Source organism: Protopterus annectens, chromosome 3.part0, assembly GCF_019279795.1.
Source record: "Protopterus annectens isolate FY-2018-M chromosome 3.part0, PAN1.0, whole genome shotgun sequence".
In the NCBI taxonomy this organism is placed as follows: Eukaryota; Metazoa; Chordata; order Ceratodontiformes; family Protopteridae; genus Protopterus; species Protopterus annectens.
This window is the reverse complement of record NC_056731.1, coordinates 843,951,977-843,977,396: the sequence shown is the minus strand read 5'-3', so window position 1 is coordinate 843,977,396 and position 25,420 is coordinate 843,951,977. Positions and strand designations below refer to the sequence as shown.

Sequence of the window (25,420 nt, the reverse complement as noted above, 5' to 3'; positions counted from 1 at the left end):
AACATCATAGTATCTGACTGTAGGTGGCCTAGCAATTCTCTGTTTCAGGACATCAGATGCTCTTTGGTGTTGCTCTAACCAAGACCAGGATACATCTTTACGTGTAAGCTCTCTAAGTGGTGCTGAAAGTTGGCTCAAGTTTGGAATGAACTTGCCTAGTTAGTTGACCATGCCAAGAAAACATTGTAGGGCTTGAACATTGGAGCTGGCATCTCAAGAATGGCTGTTTGTTTTGAAGGGTCTGATTGTAAGCCTGTACTCGTAAATAAATGACCAACGTAAGTAACTTCTTGTAGCCTGAACATACATTTGTGCGAATTAAGTTTAAGATGCACAAATTAAATGAAGAAGTGGTGAATAAAGCTCCTCTTAATAAAAAAACGTAAAACTTTCAAAATATAAAAAGAGGCAGCAAAAAACAGCCTTAGAGAAGTAAAAACACACAATTGTGAGTTTAAGATTCACTTGACATGCCCTGTCTAGAACTTTTCTGAGGTTTCTGTCATGTTCAAATTCATCACAACCTCCTACTAGTCTGTCTACAATGATATGATACCCAGAAAAAATTTGCTCCATTGCACATTGAAAGACTTCACTTGCTGAATTTATCCCAAATGGCATTCTCAAAAATCTGTACCTGCCAAACAGAGTACTGAATGTAGTGAGCAATGAGGATTTTTGTCAAGATGAATTTGCCAAAATGAACTCTTTGCATCTAAGACAGAAAAAGTAGTGGCATTTGCCATCAAGGCTGCAACTTCTTTAACTGCGTGCATTGGGTGATGATGTCTTTTTAGAGCTTTGTTCATGTCTTGTGGGTCAATACATATTCTGATGTCATCTCAACTTTTATTATGAGCTACCACCGTGGAAGACATCCATTCAGTTGGAGTTTCAGCTGGACAAATCACACCTTGTCGCAGCATTTTATCTAGCTCAGCTTTGACTCTGTCCTGCATGGCTATTGGAACTTTACGTGCTGGCCTGATAACTGGACTGACTTCTGGGTCTAACTACATGGAGTACACAACTGGAAGTTTGCCTAGTTTGTCTTGGAACAGATCAGTATAGGTAGAAAAAATGTACTGGACAAAATTAGAGTAGTGGTCTTTTAAACTAATATGGTGGACTTCCTTATTAAATGAAAGCAGTCCTGTTTTCAAACTGTCTCTGAGCCCTAATAATGACTGGACATGCCTCTTGACCACCTAAAATAATAAGTCATAGTTTCTTCCAGCAGAGTAACATGAAAGCACTATTGAACCTTCAGTCTGAATTTCTTCACCTCCATAAGCAACAAGCTTCGCACAGTTTGCCAAATCAAGTTTTTCACCTTTACACACGCTATCAATTTTTTTCTGTAGACATAACATTGCACTTGGAACCTGTGTCAGCTATGAGCTCTATGGGCTTGCTATTTATCTGAACAGTACAAAGTACTCTGTTCTTTGCCCTTAAATCTACTGCATTGACTGTTTCATGGAGCACTAATACACCATCAACATAAAGAGTAGAACTGCCACTGTCTAACTGATCATCTCATTTCTTAAAATGTTCCCTTTTGATAAAAGAATGTGGGCCTTTTCATTTACAAAATCTTTTGAAATTATTCCATTTATTGTGGCATCGTTGCCAAAAGCTAAACATTTTTCCCTTTAGATTTATGACTTCCACCACAATTACAACAGTTGGCAGTGAAACTGGGTTGGGACCTATGCTTTGAGCTTGCTGACTCACTCTTATGCTTCACTGAGACTGAAAAATCTGGAATGTGCTAGAACATTTTCTGGTGTACTAGTGAGTGCTGCAGAGGTTACAGTTGCTGCCATGTGCTTGGGCCTGTTTCTCTTAACCACTTGCTGCATACTATCAACATGAGCTTTATCACTGTGCCTTCTAGAGCTGCTCTTATTTGTAAGCATATTTGTGTGCTTTTCTGTGAGCTCATATATCTTACAAATCTCAATGGCTTATTCAAAGTTAAATCACTGTCACAAAGCAAAATCTTTCTCACAGCATCATCTTTTATGCCACACATATCTGTCCTTTGTCATCTCATCCCTTAAGTCACAAAATCTGCATGTGTTAGCTTTATTTCTCAGGTCAGTTACATATGCTGCAAAACTTTCACCAGACTTTTGATCCCTTGTGTAAAATAAGTGCCTTTCCATAGTAACATTTGTCTGGGGGGTTACACATTTCTCTAAATTTACGTTTTAAGCATTCTGGGTCCTCCCTCGACTCAGCCAGTACAACATTATGATGGTTTTCCCCCTCTCCAGCATAGACAGCAGGTGTATATACAAATGAACGCTTCCTTTCTGTAGCTTCTGACCCAGCTAAATTAAGTAGAATAAATGGCTTTGTACAGTCATCTTTATCAGGAAATGCAGCATGTATGAATGTCATACTCTTGCTCAAACACACTCCAGTTCTCAGCATTATTACTGTCAAGCACAAGTGCACTGGGTTTTTGAAATCTGCCTGGGATGTCCACAAAGTATGCACAAACACACTAAAAATATGACCTTTGTAATTATGTATGAACAAACTGTTGTGTGAGTGCATAACAACATTCAAATGCACAATAAACTCGTCAAAATACTGTACTTTATGAAATATGCTCTGTAATGTCTATACTGTGCAAAATGTGTCCTGTAATGGCTGTACTTTTATGAAAAATGTCCTGTAATAGCTGTACTTTTGTGAAATATGCCTTGTAATGGCTGTACGTTGAGAAATAACTTTACTGTAACACTGCACAGACATGTGAACACTTTATACACTTCTGAAAACTTTATCTTTGCTTAATATGAAACATTAACGTTAATAAATCTGAGCTTTGGAGTTCGTGGTACCTCATTGTGAGCTGTGTTTCTATCGTGTGGTGGTGGTAATCTGGACTGGTTAAGCTGTTTTTGGTTGTTCATTGTGATTACAGCGTTTTCTTTTTGTGGACTTAATATGAAACATAATACATGCTTTTCAAAAATGTGGTTGTTTCCCCTTTTATTTTATTTGTACAATACAGACTTTATTTCAAACATTTTCTGTAGTAATTAGAATATTTTATCAATATTGTAGATATCGGCTTATGCGAGTATTATTTAGAGCTTTCTGTGTGTCTCGTTTCATATTATATGAAAAGAAATAGTGCTGAGCAAGTTTTAGTATCTAAAATTCATTTCTGACCTGTTTTGCGAAGTATGCAGATTTTTGGGATGATCCACTTCTGTATATTCCACCACCTCTAAGCAAGTGCTTCTAATCATTTTAGCCAAGCTGTTTCTAGCTTCATGCCCTTTGGATATGCTGGTTCTGACTTCATGCCCTTTAGATATTCCTCTTCTGACACCACGGCCTTTTAGACATGCCACTTATGACAAAATGTCGCTCATTTGTCTCTAACACATATGACAAGAAGGTTTGGGGTTTTGTTTAGATGCTTTAATACATAGAAACACATCAGAATGGATAGCAGCATCTCTGAATATGAACAAATTAGTTAACAGACAGACTTTACATACATACATGCTTACATCTCAACAGCTAACTACAAAATAGCAGTCAGACTTGCACGTGCTCAGTATTTATGCACTTGTGCAAGCTCTTGGATAGCTTCTTAAATGTATGTATATACATATATTGATCTACAAAGACTTTGCAAATAGTTTGCATCAAGAGATCAGCTTCCTGCTTTACTGCTTTGTTTAAAGGAAAAGTAAATTCAAGTTTTCGACTTCCACCCTAGCAGCACATTGTAAAATATGCGACCTATAAAATAATAAAATACAGTTTAATCTTAAAATCATCTGTTCAAACTCATTTCAGTCTCCTGTGCTTCAAAATATATTTTGTGTTTATCATGTTATTAAAAACATGGGGTTTATGAGCACCTAACCGCAGTTGCCATGCTATCTTTTTAACTTCTAATTTTTTTTTGTAATTACCTCCTCTTAAGTCTAAAGGCAGATATCCTAAAGCAAAAATAATTTTTGAATGTTTTATATGATAACAAATGCTTATATAAAGCATTATTAATATTGTTGAATATTTCCAAAAAAGGATGACTCCATAAAAGTTTGATGTACTTGGGATACCAGTTTGGACAGATGCATTAAAGTCGTAATTAGATATATGCTGAAACTAAGGGGGGGGGTCTGGTTTGGTCAGCCTCCTGCTTATTACTGATTACTACTACATTTAAAGACAAATTCAAGTTTCAAGTCTTCCAGTGTCACAGTTTCAGAGAAAGGACTATTATTAGGTTCTGAAGAAAACAAAACCATAGCTTGCTGAATAAACCTGTTCATACAGGTGCAAGCTTTTAACTTGGTGTTCCTGTGTTATCCAGAATTCAATGCAGGATTATTGAAAACATAAAAAAGGTGTTTTTCATTAAGATGGTAAGACAAATTTCAAAATTCCCTTCCAAAAGTGCAGTTTTAGGGACCCAAGGTGATATTTTTGAATCTTTCTTTCTGCAAAGGAGGACAGTTAACAAAATTACACTTAATTTTTTAGTGTATATGTATTCTACTATGGAGAAGCCAAGAACGAAAATTTTGGTGATTTCTCTTTGGCCAGAATGCCTGATGAGTTATAGAACCATCTTTCTGGTTTGACCGGTACAGTCTGTAGTTTTAATCTCTTAGCGACCCAGTACTGGTGAAAGCCACAACTGAAAATCCTGTTTTGAAGGCTTGTATAAAGGTTATTTATAATTTTATGTAAAAATACATTAACTGTTGATGGTCATAAAATATGAGAGTTATGCTCTTAAAACACTTTTAATTAAAATTTACCTGTAAGTAAAAGAGATAGATATTTGCACTCTGTTGTTTATTTTGTACTGATTTCAGTACTAAATATCCACATATGGAGCATGTAGGATGCAGGTCAAAATATTATTGTTCTTCTCCTTTTGATATTTTATTATGGATGTCACTCACTTCCTCCTAGTTTAAATGTACAACCATGTGGAAATGTATAGTATATAGTAAATGAAATGGAAGCTGCAGTAAAGATGATAGGCAGGATCTCCATTGGTATGAGACATATTTAAATGTTTAATTTAATGACAACAGGGTGTATTTGCTACATTTATTTCAAATCACGGAGAAAAATGTGTTAATTGTTTGTTGTAGCATTTATTACATATATCAATCTTAAAAGTAGTCTGTTTAATATAGTTTAGGACACTAGAGACCCTGACATTGGGAATTATTCCTTTTCCAACAGGGACTGGGAAAATAGTGTTGGCTTGGGAAGTAGAGATGTCAGTTTGTGTAATAAAATCACTTGTCTTAATCTCCTCTTGGCTAGTACTTTGCAAAAATGGTACTAAAGACACAAGAAAAAATCCCATTCGTGGGGAGATCATTTTTTTTTTGTATTGTTTAAAAGTAGAGGGACTGTGATTTAAAGTTAATGTTACATGGCTTGCTTGCACAGAGTTGCCATTCTGTGTTCTTTTATTTTCTTGATAGTATTTTATGTATGGTTCACTTTTTTGGCAGTCTTTTGGAAATACAACAAAAGAAGACTCAACAAAAAGGGTAAAAGATGGCGTAATCAAATAAACACCAGGAAAAAAATCCCAAAACTCTGGCTACCACTGCATAACAGAAATTTTATTAAATGGCTAAAAACAGGTTAAGTGCTTTCGTGGATATTCACCACTTCATCATTCCTAAATTCATTAAAATACATACATTTATTTAAATAGTCAACATGAAGTAACGCAACCAATAAAAATAATGCATTTTAACAAGGGTTTCTGCATATTACATCAAAGAAATAGTGAACAAGACTTAAGTATGGGTTTGAGTGATACATGATTGATCAGCCCAAGGAACCTATCGGCTTCAAAGTCAGTGACCCATTTGAGCTCACTCTTTTCTGTCTTATTTCTAAAATCACCTCCCCTGACACTTTCACTTAAGATCTATAAGATTAAAAATTTGAAAATGTGTTCACTGCCATAATCTATTACATGCTAAGGCATTACTTTTATTGCAGTTTTTCATATCATTAATGTGTTTTAAAATTCTGGCTTTTAAAGCACGATTAGTCTTCCCTATACAAAAAGCACTACTGTGCAAACATCTGGCATAATAAACCACATTCTTACTACAGCAATCAGCATAAAAATCAAACTCTACTTTCTGACCTGTTGATAGATGTAAAATATATAAACATGTTTGAATGTGCGTACATGCACTACATACACAGCATGGAAAAGTGCCTTTGCGTTCAGATCTTAGACATGTCAAAGTATCAGGTCTCTTATAGCACAGCTGTTGTTTTAAGGGTAAATTGTTCTTAAAAGAAAATGTAAGTTCAGGACCTTCTCCTTTCTTAATGTCTTTGTCGGTCATTAAGATAGGCCAATTCGTATTGATAATATCACACACAATGTTAAAGTCACTAGAGTATGTAAAACTCTAGGATTACCGTGCTGGGAAGGCAGACTGCTATCACTCTCAGTAGGGTGACTGTTACCAGAAAAATATGGTTTGCCTGTCGTATTCCTTAGAGACCAAACTTCTGTAATAGTGTCATCAGTTTCTTTCGTAAAATAATCCCTAGCTAAAAACTCGAGTTTCGTGTTATCAAACACAGCTTGTAGTTCTGTATCATTCGAGTTCCCAATGGGCTAAAACAACATTTGCATAACTGCTCACACAACATATCCCTATGGCAGCTCCTGTTTTTTGTAGGTAGAACTCTGTACTTTTTGAACATTTTACTGTTGACCATCCTGTGATCCAGGTCCATTATGGTTTACCTGAAGTGCATAAGAATCAATTTAATCCTCTGATGCACCTGTCTTAGCTAGCCCTGGATGGTTAACCAAACCTCTTTCCATTTACCTGAAAAAGTATTACGACCGGTTCTTGAGAATGTACATATTGTGCTAAAGGACACTAAAGATTTTTTAACAAATTTGTACGAATGGTCTAGCACTACTAACTGGATAAAGAGTGTTTATTGGTCACCATTGACATTGCCTCTCTTTTTACAGTGATCCCTATTAGAAGTAATAGATAATATGAGATTCTTTCTTCTAAGGCACGCTGATTTTTGTAATTCCAAGACTGAGCTTGTATTATGCACTGTTTTTACTGGTTGCATTATTTTATGTTGACTGTTTAAATAAATGTATGCATTTTAATGAATTTAGGTCTGATGAAGCAGAAAATAGCCGTAAAAAACCTTACCCTGTTTTGAGCCATGTAAAAATTCTGTTATGCCGTGGTAGTCAGAGTTTCATTATTTTTTTACTATTCTTTTGGAAATGCAGTATATTGTAAATGAAATAGACGCTTAACAAAAGTAGAAACTTGACTTGGATTCCAGAAACACAAAATTAGGATTCAAATGTATAACTTGATGGCAACTGGAAGAATTTGCTATATTTCTGTCACATTATGGAGCAAAACAAAAATGTTGGTAATCTGTCATAACATTTTATTGCCTGTATCATTAGTTCATTAGTTAGTCTAAATTTGATAGACTGCGGACCTCGATATTAGGGAATCCTTCCTCCCTTTTTTACAGTGTACATGTTTTTTTTTCCTTAATGAGAGAGAAGAAAAGAAATAACTGGCAGTTTTACAAAAATCATGATTTCAGGGGGAAGATCCTGCACTCCATGTGAGGGTGGGCAAACTCCCACATCTCTAATATTTTATTATTTTCACTGTGAGGGTGGCACATCTTGGAGATAGTCTTAATACTGTTTGTCAGTAAACTGCTATGTATCACTGTTTCTTCAACAGGCTGCAAGACTGGAAAAACTTTGAAGCAGGCACACGTGTCTGCTGAGAAAAGTAGCTTAAACACTTGAGCTGTTATGCTCATGCATGTGTGACACCAAGCTAGGTGAATTCAAGCAACTTACTGTAAGCCATCATAAAAATGATATACAAGAAGTCTGTTCAGTTTCTAGTACTGGCAGGAGTCGGGGATCTTTGAGAGACCATCAGTTTCTTTTGGGGGATCATATGCATGCATATGTGATATGAAGAAAAGGCCTGACATTCTATTTTTGTTTCCCCCACTTGCCTAGTAAACCTTCTGGATGGTGGTGGCTGTTCATGTGGTCATTATAAGAATCAGCTGTGACTTGTATGCTTGAATAGATGAGATCTTTGACAAATAAGAAATGGGCTTTGTTAAACTTTCCATGTGACTACATTGTACAACTTGAAAACCGTTTAGAGTTTCTTTTGTGTTTGGTTTAGAATGCAAATATCTTGGCACATACATATTTACTTCTGGAATTTTATATTTCTTGGGTATATACCGTGTATGGAAATAAATGTGATGTGCATATTATGAAATTACACACAATTGAAACTTCATCCCATTTTGCTTATAAATACAAAGTCACAATATGTTTTGGTCAAGATAGTAATACCGTAAGCTGTTAGATTTTTTTGGACAAGATTTCACTTGGTAAATTATGGTCTTTTATTGCATTGCTTTAATGGGGTGATAATGGACTTCTTGTATGGGGTTTCCCATTTTAATTTAACTTAAGTGTTTAAACACAGATTATTTCCTGGAAATGAATAAGGTAAGGGTTATTCATCTCAAAAACACTCAAATGAGCTTGTTAACTTCCCTTAGTGGGTGACAAAATATCATCTACATCCCTAGAAAGAACAGTGTATATAGGTTCGCACTCTTGTTTGTATGGTTATTAAAATGTTTGGAGCAGACAGAAATCTGAGATAACAGGAGTATTCAGATTTGTTTTAAAGATGATATACATGAGTTCACTGGGAAGCAGGAAGTCAGTTTAGCATCGGCTGGATGTTGATCTCCTTAAGGGTAACAGGTGGAAGTTTTTTTCTTTTCTTTTTATTTGGGTTGAAAAGGTTATTTCTTGGGATGTAAATAGATATGTAGTGTCAGCCAGGAGACTATATATTAACAAGATAGATTTTCAAGTTTATTTGCTACAAGAAACTTAATTTACAGGGTCTGAAACTGAGAAACTCCAGTAGGATTGTGTGGGACAGATCTCGGGCTCTCTGGAGCTGGAGTGAATAAGTTAAAATTATGTGGTATTAACTCTTATAAGAAGAAGGCAGAGGGTGAAGATGAAGACGTACAGCTTCTTAAAGGAAGAAGATTGATGTTAGGTTTAGTTTTAATGTATTTTGGTTTGAATTTGACATTGATCAGTATCTGAATTTCTGTTGTTGACACCTTATGTTTTTCTTGATGGGTTGTCTCTTAAGCTGGTTACAGCAGAAGGACTGTTGTGTGTAATTAGATGGACATCATCTGTGTCCAAGAACCTTGGGTAAATATAGTTCCTCTGAATGTTCTAATGATTTCAATAATGACAGGGCAGTGGGAGGGATGCTGTTTGATCCGAATGTGATGGATGTGTGAACGGCACTATACCCAGGTAGAGGATTTCACTTTTTCCTCATTTTACAGCTCTTGAATGGCAAGAGGACTAAGGCGAAGAGTGGAAGAAACATGGGTGGGGATGGGCATTTGTGGGACTGAATCTAGAAGTGTGGGTAATAACAGTATGAATATTTCTGTCCTGCACTGAGGGTTTCTGGCCCAGCACTTGATTCAGATGATAAAATACCAGTTGAGTGATGTGGAACTGTGATCTTTATACATACCATATGACATAAACTGAAATGTGAGGAGAAGCAGGTGATGGTAGGGCATGGTAAGAACTATAAGGAAATGTGAAGAAGGATAAGAATTTGGAGATCGGATTAGGTTACTTGGAATTTGAGTAGTGGGTGTTGTAGCTGAGGAAAAGTAAAAATGTACTCCACTTAAAAAGAAAGTCCAGACTCATATGGAAAATAACATGACTATCCAACTTGAGAAGTTATAACAGAAATGTTATGAGTAGGGAGGAAAGGGCAGGGCACCCGCTTGTTTTCTTGTTTCAAAGCGAAGAAGCAGATATAGCAGTAAAGCATATCTTAACAGGAGGTGACTGCAAGCATTACATGTTTCCACATGAGACATTGCCAATGCTTATAGGCATTTGTTTATTGAGATAAGGTATTATTTTGATTTTTCATACACAGTGAATAGTGAAGAGAGTGAAGAGATTGTATATTTTTGTGGAGAATTTGAAATTGCTGGTTCTTGGCGAAGCGTCTAGAAGAGCACTGGGAGAGCCTTTTAGTCTGACGAAAGAGATGAAAGTAATTAAGAAACTGCTCTGCATAAGTCTGCAGGTCCAGATGGGGTCAGTGAAATTTTCTTCTGGAAATGGAGGGAAGATCTCCCATCATTGCTTGTGCAGGTATTTAATGAGATGAAAGAGATGATGACGGGCTATTCCCATTTTTTGGCAAGAGGCGTCTTCTGTAGTTTTCTCCAAACAAGGGAAGCTGTTGGAAAAATATTGGTCATTGTGGACCACATATTTTTTGTAGAAGTGCCTTGGCCCTATGGCTGATTATGTGACTTCCCAGTCTCATTCATGTTGACTAGGTGGACTTTGTCCCAGGAAAGCATGTCGTACAGAATGTCTTTAAAAACTTCCATGCATTATTTTATACAAGACAGCAAGAGTGAGGCATCTAATATCCACTGAGAAAGAGTTTGTTTGTACCTCCTGAAGTTACCTTTGGGCCTTTCATTACAGATTTGGCTGCCGGGATATATATTTTTTCTTTGATTAAGTAATGCTTCATGGCTCTAGGCAAAAGTCAAGGGAAATGTTTCAATACTGAATTACTTAGAAATCAGTAGGGGACCCTATCAGTGATGTCCTATCACCCCCTAATTCCTTTTGCATTATGCATGGAGACAAAGACAGAGTATTAATGGAAAGGAGATAACTGAGAAGATATTAGGATGGGAGAGGATAATTGCTGGCTGTCATTTTACACTGATGGTCTGCTGATTTATGTGACAAATCTCTGAGGAGGGAGTCTCTAAAGTGTTAGTGGAACTGATGACAGTGAGAACATTTCAGTGTTAAGAAAAAAAAAATCTGTGATGTATGTGACGTTGTTTTACCTTTAGACAGTAAAGATATACAGCAGAAAATAAAAAGTTGCATACCATGATTTGCCAAACAAGCAGAGGAAGTGTTAGTGAGGTTGTGGCCTGGAAAGGATCCTGGAGTATATCATTTGGAGCTGGCCTAAATTTAAATATTTGTTTTATCTGGTTGAAGGGTGCTTGACAACTGTTAATATATTCCATAGAGGGAAAATTACTTGAGTAGGATTAGGATGAATGTGGCACAGTGTTAGATATGAATATTTGTAACCTTGTTTTCAGTATTTTATCAGATGCCAGGATTTGAAAATTGAGTTGATTAATTTGAAAAGATAAGATTGCTGGAAAGGTTGTTGGCTACATCGAATTAGTGTTTGGAAATGTTTGATGCAACTTCCACATGCAAACACTGCAGCATATATTTATAATAATGCAAAATAAAGTGAACTGTTACAATTTACCATAGACTGCAGTATCTCTAATGCAGAACTATTTTGATTTAGTGTGGGCTAAGACCAGTTATTTAAAAATCAGTGTACGTAAATCTCAGTCAGTTGCATTTTGAGAGATTTACCAAAGCTGAATTAAGTGTTGCTTTAGATCCAGTTGAATAGTCCCCACATACTTATTTAATGGCAATAATATCAGATTCCTTTTTAGAATTAGATTTATGTGATAGTAAGGTTTGCTCTGCTGTATTGTTTATGTTGACATCATTTTATGCACTTTCATCAAAACATTTTATAAGGAGGAAACAACTTTTTGCTCATTGGTATTTTCTCTGCGGGACTACAGTCTGGTTGTTTAATCCACTTGTGAAAAGAGATATAAAAAGTCATGCCTTTAATCATGTCATGTTGCTTTTTCATGCAGATTACCAAAACCTAACCTGTTACTGTAATTTATGCACAGCTGTAGAATAACTTGTTTGTCTGCTAGAATTTAGTACTTTGTTAGTGTGTGCTCTTACAGCTTTACATGATAACCTTATATATTTCATGTTGCATATCGTCGATGTTCATCTTTGAGGGACACTTAACAGTTTTCTTTATTTGCATAGGATGCTTCATGTTGCTGTTAAGTACAAATCAGCTAAATGCATGTTTTTCCTGTTTTGTTATGGCTATAACTTATTAAAGAATGTCTCTGCTCTTTTAAGATTAATTACTTTTAAAAATGGTTTGTAGAGAAATTAATGTGATGTTGTCATTGTCTCATTGTTTCTTATGAAAATAATATATTTCATATTGTACAAATTTGGTTACATGAAAATAGGCTGGTCCTAAGTTACCAAGGACAATTAAATAAAATTGAAAGTCAGTGTTTGATGTTGGTTATTAGAGCAGTAGCCATTGTGAGCCATCCTTCCCCACAGTCATTTTTGCTGTAGTAAAACTTTTTTATTATTAAAAAAACATGAATGTTAAATTTATTTATTTATTTATTTTACATTTGTTAACCGGGTTAGTCCAGCTCAGCTTTTGGCTCGTTTTCAGTGGAGACCTGGAGAGAAAAGCTCCTCAGAGAGATTAAAAAAAAAAGAATAATATTTACAAAAAAACAGTTAGCAATATATAATTTACATTCTAGAACATTACATTTGGATGCTGTTAACAAGTAGCTGGTATTAGCTTAGTTAATGCTAGACTAGGTCATTACAGAATTTGTATAAGCAAAGGCAGAAGAATATTGCAAAGGGACAGAGTGGTTATAGCCAGAGAGACTGCGGGTTAAGAGCAGGGAATGAGATAGACTGGGGAGTAGAGGGAAAGATAGAAGTTATAGCTTAGGAAATAGCACGGAATGGAGACAGTGGAAGATCAATGAATAGGATGTGAGAACAGGAGCAGGGAAAGCTAGGGTAAAATAGTTTTGTGGGGGTGGCTACAGTGGCAGGACTATTTCTTCATCAGGTGGTTTTTTGTGGCTGCTTGAAGTGTTTTGTATGGTTAAGGGACCTAATTTCCAGGGGTAGTTGGTTCCAAGCCATGGTAGGGTTATAATTATAGAGTAAATGGCCTGTTTTGGTATTAGGTTTGTAGATCTGTAGCAAGTCTTGGTCATAGCTGCGTAGTGTCCTGTTTGGAATAAATTTAGTTATTATGGAAGATAGGCTGGGGCAGAAAGAGGGTAGATAGAGGATTGAGTGAATAATCTGTAATTGATGTAGTAGAAGCAGATGGGGGAATTCTAGCCAGGTCAGTTGCTTGAGAGATAAGCAGCGGTGAGCCTTGTACGTGTGATTGGCTGCGAATCTAGCCTATTTATTATAGGTAGCTGTGAGTTTTGTAATGAGTGCAGTGTTAAGGTTAGTGAATAAGTGACAGCTATATGAGAGGGTGGGAAGAAGAAATGCATGGGAGAGTGTTATTCTGGCTGTGTTGGTTAGTTATCTTTGATTCTGGTAGAGGAGACCAAGTTTCTGGTGTGTTTTGTTTTTACAGTATTGGTAATGTGTAGATCAAATTTAAGCTGATCATCAATTGTAACTCCCAGCAGTTTAGTACTGGGTTTGGCTATGATGATGGTGTTATTCATAGATAAGATGGTAAATGTGGTTTTGAGATTGGAGAGGTTCATGTGAAGGAAGAGAAGGAGCTTTGTTTTCTTTAGATTGAGAATTAGTTTATTGTCACTAAGCCATGCCTCAATGGTGTTGAAAGATGCCTGTGTGGCAGAGTGAAGGTCTGATGTATTATCTGCAGTAATGATGACAGTAAAATCATCTGCATATTGTACAAGTTTAGAGTGCGAGGCAGAGGTGTGTAATAGATTTGTGAAAATATTAGAGGAGTAGCCCAAGTATGGATCCTTGAGGGACTCCCATAGACACATTAAGTGGAGGAGAGAGAACAGATTGCCATTTGACAGCTTGCTGTCGATTGAAGAGGTAGCTATTGAACTAGGAATAGTGGAGAGAGAGAAATTCATGCAGGAGAGTTTATCCAGTAGGAGGGGATGGGAGACAGTGTCAAAAGCTTTGGAGAGGTCTAGGAACAGACAGGAGACAAGTTTATTGTTGTCACGGGCAAGGGCTACAGTATTGATGAAAGATATTAGTGCAGTAGAGGTGCTGTGTTTGGGACGCTCACCATGTTGAGTATTTGTGAGAAGATTTTCTTGTAAAAGATAATGCATTACTTGCTTGTGGATGCATTTCTCTAGAATTTTTGAGAGAGAAGAGAGTATGGCAATTGATCTGAAGTTAGCTATATCAGAGGAATTGCCACCTTTATGTATGGGTAGTGTGAAGAATGTTTTCCATAATGCTAGGACATGAGATTCAGTGATAGAGCGGTTGATGAGTATAGATACTGGATAGGCTAGGGGTTCAGCAGCAATCTGTAGGAAATAGGAGGGTAGGTTGTCAGTTGAGGGGGGAGCAAGGTTTAAGTTTGGATAGTAAGGATTTTATGTAGTTAGTAGAAACTGATGTAAGAGAAGAGGAGTTGGAGGGATTGGTAGGAAAAGATGGGAGTGGGGTGTCCTTGTCTTTTTTCCTGGTGGGAAGAGAATTGACTACATTTGCTATAGAGTCAATAAAGTGATTATTAAATGTAATGGCTGTTCCTTCTGGAGTTAAGTTTGGTCATGGGTTTGGAGAGCTAGGGTTTCCTGGCTGCAGTATGTGGTTGATAGAGTTCCAAAACTTTTTGGGGTCAGATTTTAGGAAAGTGGGAGGATTAGCATAGAAGTTTGTCTTGTCTTTGTGGATAACTTTCTTTATTTTTTTCTTTGGTTCTTTGTATGACTGTAAGAGGGAAGGGGTCTTTGTTTTAGTCCACAATTTCCATACCCTATCTCGGTTTTTCATAAGGGTAAGGGTAGATTTGGTAATCCAGTCTTGGATCTGATTCTAATCGTGTGAAGCAGAGCCAGATTGTTTAGAATGTTGAAAAAGGTGGTGTTAAAGGACTGGACCACTGTATCGAAGGGGAGAGTGGTAAGATGAGACCAGTCAATTCTAGAGAGTTGGTCAATGAAAGAGTCTGGGCTAAAGAAAGAGGTATTCCGGGAGGAGATGAGCTTGGAAGGTCTGGAAAAATGGGATGTTTTTCTGGTCAGTGTGATAGGACAGTGGTCGCTAATGGCATTTGGGAGAGTCTGAGGGTTATGGTAGTTATGTGGGTGGGAGACCAGAATCCAGTCTAAAAGTGAGCTGGGGAGGTCTGACTTATTAATAAAGGTGGGGGTATTAATAAGCTGCTCAAATCCGTATAGGTTGATACATGGGGTTGTGTTTGGGTTTTGTATTGAGAGCCAATCAATGTTTACATCACCTAGTATGATTGTTTCATTATGGATGGTCTAAGAGAGGTGGGATAGGATATTTTCGAGAGAGTTTGTATTATTTCCAGGGGGGATATAAAGAGCTACAACAGTTAAGTTTAAAATTGGCAAGTAGGAGTTCAGCGTGTGGAAAAGGAGGTAGTTGGATGTTTGGACTGGATAGGGAGAGGTGATCAAGATAAAGTATTGCTACTCCTCCTTTTTTTTTAGTCTATCCAGTCTTAGGTTGTTATAGCTAGAGGGGTGTTTTCACTGTCTTGGTAGTGAGGTTTCAGCCAAGTTTCAGTTATAACGACTATGTCTGGAGTATAGGTAGCCAACCAGTCATAGAATTCCTGGACTTTATGTAATTAATTAATTGAATATATAAAGCTGAAATATGTGGTTTTCTACATTTACCTGCAACCCTGGTGGCAAATGATGTAATGATGCAATTATATAAAATAAAGTGAGATATGAATCTTGCTTATATACTCACTGTTGAATATCAAGAGATAACAGATCATCAGGTGTCAAGACAATAATAGTGTGTGTTACTTTGTCTTGGTCATCTTTTTACACTTATACATTTGCACAATAAATTTCTGTGGTTTCCAGATTTTGTGAACAGCATGCCTGAAAGTAACAGGGCCATAATGCTGTTTGTTGTTCCATTGTGATCATCTTTAAAAGCCCACATTTCTGCATTAGTGTTAATACAGAATTAAAACAGGCTGTAGTTCCCTAACAACATGTCAGAGTAAAAGTGCTGTATGCTGAGTCCTTGTACTGCATTTAAATATTTGTTATTATTAAAGCATGAACTGCAGAGCAAGAATATGAGAGCTCCTACATCCACATGCAAGTAGTAGTTCAGCAAATGATATGTGATACATAAATAAGCTGAAATTTTTTTTGCATGTATTTAGCCATTTCTCAGTATAAGGTATAGGAGAAGAACACTTGTCTTAGGCTCTGCTCCAACCCTAGACAGAGATAGTTGGGGGTCATTATAAAGGCTAGAAGACCCAACGATAGATGGGATCACTGAGATGATCTGTAAAGAATTCAGCTGAAGGGGAACAAAAATATCATAATGCTGTATGTTGCTTCCCTATGATCTTTTTTTTTTTTTACAGGCGCGTTTTTGTAGTAGAGTTATGAAGCTCATAGTGTTGTATTTTTATAGTCCTTGCTGCTGTACTTTGCGCATCTGAATGAGTACAGCCTTCATCTGTGCAAGGAGTTGCATTATAGGGATGTTGCAGTGAAGTCATTTTACATGTTTCACTAAAATGATTACAGGAAAACAAATTGTAGCCTTTTCCTCTTAATAAAATAATTATAACACTTTCATTGTGTGCCATTGACTATTTTAATAAATATGGCCTCTGTGTACTGTGTTTTGCACATTTTATTGACTACAGTATTTGACTAGTCAAAGACTAACGTCACAAGACATTTGAGTTGTGGCAGAGTATTGTAATATTTAGCCACGAGAGTGCTGCATCAGTTATTAATTCAGCCAACACTCTGCACTTGATAAAAAGAAAATGATATTACTTTCACTGCTTTGCTTTGAATGCTTGAGTTAATACAGTCTCCCGATGCTCTACTTTGCACAGCTAAATGAATACATCATTGAACCTTACAATGATCAGTTGCCTAGGACAGTCCAAGTACTCCACAGTACATTCATTTTTGCTCACGAGAGTGCTGCTGTCACTTTTTACTTTAGGCATCTTTTGCATTTAGTTACACACTGAAATGCTATTGTATCAGAATTAGAAGATTAATTTAGGACTGATGAAGTACAATCTGCACACTTAAAATGTATTGGTTATATTATGAAGGAAATGAAAGTAACAACCGTTTGGAGATGGATATAAATTCCTTATCATATACAGTATTAAATTATACATTTTTTGATGTGAAAATGAGTTGTTTTTGCATTTTATTTTGTTGACAAAGATGACCCTCTTTTTTACGAAGGTAGAGGGATCCCTGCCATGACATCATGAAAGACTGCATCCACAGTGCCTCAGTACCTAAATTAATATACAGTCTTCTGAAATTTCATTCTAAATACTTCAGTAGTAATTTCTTACTTCGTAGAAAGTTGTATTGTCAACTAGTTTTTGCAGGTGGAATACCTCACTTTTAAAATTAACATGGAATTGTGTAGAAGTGAAACCACAATATATCTAAAGAGATAAATTGTTTTTGCTTACCTGTAATGCTTTGGAAATATATGGAAATCACCAATACCTACCATGATATCATTTTGTGGGTGTGATGATAAAGTAAAACTGAGTGAATAGTGAAACTAAGAAATTGAACAACACACTATAATCTTAATTATTTGCAAAATCATTTGCATTTGTAAGATGAGAATTACAATCTGAAATTAAATTAATTATAAAACATACATGCTTCTGAAAGTGACCATTGCATTTTAATTGAAAATGCATTTTATTGTGTAAGAAAATGGTGGGGATTTTGCTTTTTCACTGTAAGACACTCCTCCTCATCTTCATTGCTATTCATAGTGTCATGCTTTTATAAGCTTGTTAATATTCATGAAACACACGGCTTTTCTTTTCTGTTGTCCTTACTAGCAGGATGTCACATTGATTTTGTTTTCATGTGCATACTGGCCTGTCAAGGCAACTCTCTGACTGAGGCAGCTTGTGCCACTTATGAATCTGCATAAACTAGCATAAAAAATAAATGTTGCTTTGCACAAAAATATTGAACAGTCTATTATAAAGTTTGAGATGATGACACAGTATTTAGATATGAATCTTTTCAAACTGTCAAGTTTACATTTGTGCATGTATTAATTTGGATTTTTCTGGTAAACAAGATATTTTTAGACATTGGTATTTGTTTTAGGAGCAGCCTAATTTGCATTGTCTTTTTTGTAGAACATAAAACAGGTTTTGTAAGTGCTTAGCACAAATATGCCTGTAAGGCAGATTGCATTTTCATGGATGGGATTACTCTTCTGTGGGTGAAGAATTTTTTTTTTTTTGTTAAGGTCTTTAAAAAATAATATTTTGGAATGCCTGTCAGTGTCCTACCTTTATTGCCCTGTCCTGGTAGGATGCAGTTAGTAAATTAACAGTTCTGCAAAACAATTTTTACAGTTGTTTCCTATCTGTATTTTCCTCTGACAGTAGCGCTAGTTAATGAAATAAAGCAAGACAAAATGTGGGACTTTGCACCATTCACTGAAGCTAGAGATAGCTTCTAAGAGTCCCCAAAACTTCATCATTTTAGATGCTCCGAATGTCTGCCAAGGCATTGTGAATGCAGGAGTTAAAAAATATATTTGTTTAGTGAGAGTTTTAAAGTTTAATTTTAAAAGAAGGCCGTTACAAAATGCTTCCTTCCTCTGTGGCACAGAGTAATCATATCAAAGCAGATGTAACTTGCCTTGCAGGTACATTTACTGTAGATGCTTACAAAACCTTTGAACATGATCTTTGAGCAGATTGTATGCTTGTAGAGCCTTTTTTGTGATCCCTTCAAGGTATGATGAATTTATTTTGTGAAAATGTTGCTCTCATAACTGCAATCATGTTCTACTGGCCTGGCTGACCTGTACTCTTTCTCTTTTCTAGTTTTGACCCAGCATCAGTGTACTGTTTCCTGACAGTTTTTAACCCCTTTGTTATGGGAGCACTAATGATGTGGAAGGTTAGTAAATCCGCGTTTGGTTGTCTTTAAGCAAAAATCATACAGATTTTTTTATCGAGGTTCTTCTCAAAGTGCTTTATAAAGATGCAATTCTTCAGAAGTAGATCTTATCATACAAAGTCTTCAGCTTGACTTCATGGCTTTTAATTCATTGTTTTTTTTTTTTTTTTTTTTTTTTTTTTTTTGCAGCTTAATATGCTATAACGTTTTAATGTAACAGAAAATGAACAATAGTTACATTAAAATTTTAACAGAATTTCATTGCCACAGCCAAAATAACATACAAAATTCTTATAGTTTAAACAACATAAAAATAATGTGACACTGTGACTAGTAAATAAACAACAAATATGACAAAACAACCTTTAAAACAGCAAAATAACCACTTGCCATTTGTACAGTCCTACCCACTATATTTACCATAGGAAATGAAAAAAGATACAGGACTGCACTGTATTTATTAAAACAACAATGGAAGCAAATAATACACAAAACTAAAATGTGTACTGAAACCACAAGCAAACCAGTGATTTCTGCCATGACTTCAAGGCAGTCATAAACCTCCAAAAGAGAAGATTGGAAGAAAAAGACTGTAGCAAGGTGCATTTTCCCATATTTAGATTGACGGCTGGCCTGAACATTTGATGCTATTTTAAGCTTAATCTTTACCAGAATCTTGCCTCACACCTGTGGGGAATCTTCTGCATGTTTATAATAGAGCTTGTGTCAGTTTGGGGATACTCATAATTCTGTGGATGAGGGATTTACAGTTGTGTTTTTTTAAAGTGGATGAGAAAGCTACCCTAGTACTTCTGCAAGTTGTAGAGACTAGTGGAAAACTCATGATGTGTTTGTTTGCTATTACGCAGCAGATAACCAGAATGACATTTGTTTATTATTATGCACCTGATAGCCAAGCAAAGTATTTTGCCGCCTTGAAGAAGGTGAATAAGTTGATTAGATGATGCTATCTGGTGACTGTAGTATTAATGGGAGATTGCAATGCTGACATTAGAAATGATGCAGCTGCCAGTAGGAGTTGGAAGGAATGATCACAAAATCCCAAGATCGGAACCAGACTGGTGAGTTGTTGAATTTTTATGCAAGTTCTAGACTGTTCATAGTAAACACTATGTTAAGACACAATCTGGCTCATTAACTTACTTTTTACCAGTGCTTCCTGTACTAAAAGTTGATTAACTTTGTGGGAACATCAGGCAGAGATTTTGACTACTGGGTCCTGAGTAACAGTGTACCTGTCAAATCTTCGAACACTCAAAATTTCGAACGTTACATGGTCGAGACCAAACGGACAAGATAGTGTGTTTCATTTATAGAGACATCACATTCCTTAGCTTGCCTAGCACAAGTTTCTATTGCAATGTAGGAGAAGAGGCCCTGGTTGATAGTTGAAACGTATTCAGAAAGAGCACTGTAGGTTCTATGCTGGCCATCAAACAGGAATCATTTGCTTAGCTTTGTACAGTTGTGAAGGATCATGGGAGTTTGCTAATTGAGGAATTCAGCAAGTTGCTGGATTTGGAGAATGCTTGCAAGCAAGTGCCCTGGAGTATGCTTTGAGAGTTCCTTTAGAAGCATGAGATACAAGGGATACTACTGCATGTCATTTGGGCTGTATGAAAGCACAGTATGAAATTTGTCTGAATTTCTAATCATGACTGTTGAATGAATGATTATGAAAGCAGGCCAGTATATGGGGTTTATCTTTACTGAGTTAAGTTTTGAATATGTAAAAAGGTTTCAGATTTGATGTAATTAATGCATGACATGCTTGGCAAAGTGTTAAGGCTAATTCATGTAATATAACACATTAATGTGCAGGCATGCACCTACACACACACATGTCACCTATGTTAGTTTGGATCATGGGTGTACGGCTTTACAGATAGTGAGTTAGTTACAGAGATTCATGTATTATCTAGTACACTTTAATCCAGAGTACTTTGAGTATTCAGTGTGAATATAGACCTTTTGCAGGTTAGACCATGCTTTCATTTTCTAAATATCCTTTATTCAGCTCCCTGACATGACAAGTGATGTCCTTTTTATCATCCATAAACTGGCTCAGTACAATCATTAATAGTTTAGTCTGTAATGTTCGCATCTTATCAAATGACAGAGTTGGAAAAATTATATTTTTTTAACTGAAGTGTTTGCTACTTTTAAAATTCTACTGCTATTAGTTTATCAAATATCTCTTCCTTGCTGGGTTCTTCAACCAGCTAGACTTAAACAGTACTAGTTCTGAAACGAATTGAAAACTAAACTTGGGTTACTTATAAATACCTTACATTCTGAGAAGTGCAACCCCTAAATTTTGTTCCATTTATTTTACTTCCCTGTTTTTAAACAGATTATCTTTATTCATTGCCATCCACACTCTTGTTCTAGCCTTCTGATAAGTGTTTTCACCGCTTTTGAAAAGAGCACCAAACAGTGCAGCAAAATCAAGATAATATCTTAAGATTAGTGTATATAGACATTCCCACATTAGTTCCTGGTTCTTTGTTTGTCCTAAACAATGTCTGCAGCCTATGGGAATTTTAATAATTTTCATAAGTTCATAGGGGAATACTAGGCTAACTGCCCTTGAGGACCATTTTAGTTAAACATACCAAGTAGTGTAGCTATGGTAGGGTGAGCGGGGCATCTGCCCTGAGTGCAAAGTGTTGGGGCTCGATCACCAGTCGATCCCAAATCTCTCATTCTTTAATATAATACTGGCTTTTAAAAGCCGGTATTCCTTTTGCAGTCAGATCTGAGATCTGTAGTATTGCCTGTGTGATCTAAACTGCCGCAACTTTTTTTTTTTTTTTTTTTTAACTAAAACCTGAGCACTGTAATGCTCTGTGCATGCAGGGTATAGACTGTAGCAACTGTTTGCTACAATTTATAAGAAGATTTTTTTTTAATGTAAAACATGAGTGTCATAGCTCTCTTAGCAGGCTGGGTATAAACTGTAGCAACTTTCTGCTATGTTTGTAGCAAGCAGCTTGCTACAGTTTATGAGAAGAAATTCTTATTTATTTATTTTAATAAAAGGGGAAAGGGATGAGGGCAGGGCACAGAAACGATACCAGAATGGCTGGAGAGGAGGGTGGACATGTGCATCTGGCCACCTTGTTGGGGGCAGTAGAAGGAATGCCCATTTATTTATTTATTTTTGCTCTTCAGTGGAAGAGATGGGGGGGGGGGCATGGATCTGTAATAGGACGATTGGTGGATCAACTTGATACCTATACAATAAAGTTCTTTTTTTTTTTTCGGTTGGCTTAATACAGATACAGATAAGTGTTTTTTTTCCCTGTTCATCTGTGGGTGGGACCCTGATTTAAGGTACTGCTTCTGGACTTATCATACCTTGTTCCACAGCCTATAGGGTATAGACTGGTTCTGGGTGAGATACTGATTACCTCTGGGGAATCCCATTGAGTTTTTATAGGGGCCATATTGTAAGAAGAAAATTCTGCCTCTGTCCAAAAATAGTACAGGGAGCAGTCCTGGGATAAATTTCCTCATTCCCATCGATAGATTCAGGTCATTCTTGAATAAGAAGAGGAAAGAACTATGTTCTAAATGGAGGGGAGCCTCCTCCAGAGTAGTGGTAACCGCTGAGAGATGCATCTGTCTCTCCAGACCTTTCTAAGTTACAGAAGAGGAACTTGTATTTTTATTGCCATTTGGCTTGCGGATGTATAGTAGGCTCATTAATATAAGGTCAGAAGATCCTTTCTAAACCAGACACAGGACCCCTCTCAGCAGTTTGTAGAATGCAGAATACAGTGGCTTATATTTTGGGCCCTGTGTTGTGATTGTGAAGAATCTCTGTGGGCTTTCAAGTTGTTAAATTTTAGTTTATTAACGATGGGTGTTCCTTTTTATTTATAGTTTTGGATTTTAGTTCTTTTGGGTGTAATCAACCAGAATATTAGTTTTACCTCCTTGTGCAACTTTTCATTTGGCCTTATGGACTTTAATTTTAATTTTCATTTATATAGTTCATTTTGCCAGATTATGACTTTCTGTTCTCATTTCAGAAGTGAATTACCAAGTCTTTATCTCCAGTGGAGCTCTTGAAAGTTACCGTCAAAGTTGCAATCTCTGCATCCTGAGCCTTTGACTAAGTTATAAACTCTTGTTGCAAAAAAAAAAAAAAAAGCTCATAGCTCTAGAGTCATAATTGTTAATACAAAAGCAGCAACGTGTTTCAGAACACTTTTTTATCTGTACAGTGATTATCATTCATTAGATTCAAAAGCTGAGATTCATATATGAATGCTGTGCTCCTGTGCAGAGATAATATTTAAGGGGTTTGCTGTACAGAGTGACCCATGGATAAGCTGACTTGTATCAGTATTGTTTTAGAATCATTCACACTCTCTCTGCACAAAATGATTAATGTTGCTCTGCATGATGTTTGTCCATAAATCACAGTCTTAAATTGAATTTTTCCAAGTTCCATTAAACAAGTTAATGTAAGGTTTGGGGGTTAGTGGTTGGCATGATGGTTAAGGTGTTTACCTCACAGACGCAAAGTACATGGTTTGAGTCTCATCTTTGATTACTGTCTGGTTATTGACAAGATGTGGAATAATCTGCAGACAGATTTCCAGTATTTACCAATAATCTTAAAGCTACTTTGTCTATGTGTATTGTGATGACCTTGTTGAGGTGTGGTATGTTGTGGAGTACTGCTGATAGTTTACCCACACAGGCATTGCTGACAAAGAGATTAGGCATAAAACGTTATGTCACCAGGTGGCTAGCCAGCTGTCTCACAGACAAGACGTAAGAAGTTAGAATTGGGGAATACACCTATACAAAGAGGCCAGTCACCAGCAGGATCCCACAGGGATAGTTCCTGGGGCCACTCCTTTTTGGTATCTACTTTTCTGAAGTAATGGCAACATCAGGGTCCTCTGGCTGACCAAACTTTCAGATGGTTGCAAATTAGGCGCATTCATAGTATCCCCCACAACACTAATGTACGCCAAGAAGGGCTGACACAGGCAGATAATGAAAACTAAATGCCAAGAAATTAATAATAGTATCCTTTGGGAAGTCAGCCACCCCTACCATATTGATAACACACCCCTAAGAGTTGACAAAATAGAGAGGGAGTTGGGGAAACATGTAGATAGTAATCTAACCATCACATGTTTATGATACTGAGGAAATCATTTTAGGTTGCACAACTTATAAACAAAGTATGGCTCAGCTGTATTCAGTATTCATCAGACCTGTCGAGTACAATGCGCCCTTAGGTATGTACCTAACCAGACACATCCAACAATTAGAATGTCCACAGATGTTCTTCTCTAAAAGAATACATGGTGTAAATAACATGTTCTGTGCAGACCAACTCAAAGCCCCATCCCTATATACTGTCTCCTACACTGCTGAGGGGAGATCTGAGCCTGGCAAACAAGGTATCTTCAGACCCCACTCTGGTGGACCTCCTGCATAGCCACAAAACAAACAGCACCAAAATTACAACCATTCTGAACACTTAAACTTTGCCTGTGATATAAAAGGGACCTGTTGGAGAGAAAGGTATGCATCCTAGAGACTACCACTTTTCTGAAATGGGCTTCCCATCCATGTGAAGCAGAGTTCCTTCCTAATCCAGTTCAACTGTATCTTTGACAACTGCATGGAGAAGTGGAGATTCAACCTTGTTTGGCACCTATGTCATCATTGGACACAGGCAGCCTTTAAATGGTTCACATCCAACACCCCTGTTGGCAAATGTTTCGTCTCCCAAGCCCCTGCTTACACTACCAAGATTACCAAAACGTGTCAGAGATTCTGGATTCATGGCCAGGCATAAAAAAAGCCCCAGTGGTCTTTTGCCTAATTCACACCTATGAATCTAGTGCAGTACATACCCCAGTAAATTTAAGCTGCAAACATGTAGTCAGCAACATTTTTTGTTCAATATTTTGTAAGATTTAATATGAGGACAGACAATTCTGTTGGTGTTGCTTGGTTGTTAAGACACTTACAGAAATATGAAAGTTAAGACTGCTTACAAAATTTTGCATATGGACATCACTTAATATCTTGTCAGCTATTTAAGACCGATCCAAATGTCACCATCACTTTTGCTGCTGGTCTTGTAAGTTTTACATCGATATCTCACAGCAACTTTTATGTAATATGGGTTTGCAATTATTAATGTAAATATGAAAATGGAGCAGTAGGTGTCTAGAGGAGTCACTTGACTGATTGTAGATAAACACCTGGTTGTGGCAGTGGCATTTAATGAGCTAATTTATTTAATAAGCAACATTATGTTTACCTTCTGGTGCAGAGATAATGTGCATTGATATCACTTGCTCCTGAAGTTCCAGTTTCCACGATATTCTTCTACTCCCATTTTATCTTCTGAGGTTGAGGATATAAAAAATAACATCCGGGT

At 36.6% G+C, this 25,420-nt stretch overlaps 1 protein-coding gene across 4 annotated transcripts in view; it reads left to right on the top strand.

Moving 5' to 3' along the window:
• Positions 1–25,420, top strand: part of PIGN (phosphatidylinositol glycan anchor biosynthesis class N) — a 1,150,670-nt gene that overhangs the window by 912,323 nt on the left and 212,927 nt on the right. For all 4 annotated transcript variants that reach the window (XM_044065181.1, XM_044065178.1, XM_044065179.1 and 1 more), the window contains one exon: positions 18,903–18,978. In XM_044065181.1, coding sequence (XP_043921116.1) covers positions 18,903–18,978 — 76 coding nt within the window. The remainder of the gene's footprint in view (positions 1–18,902; positions 18,979–25,420) is intronic.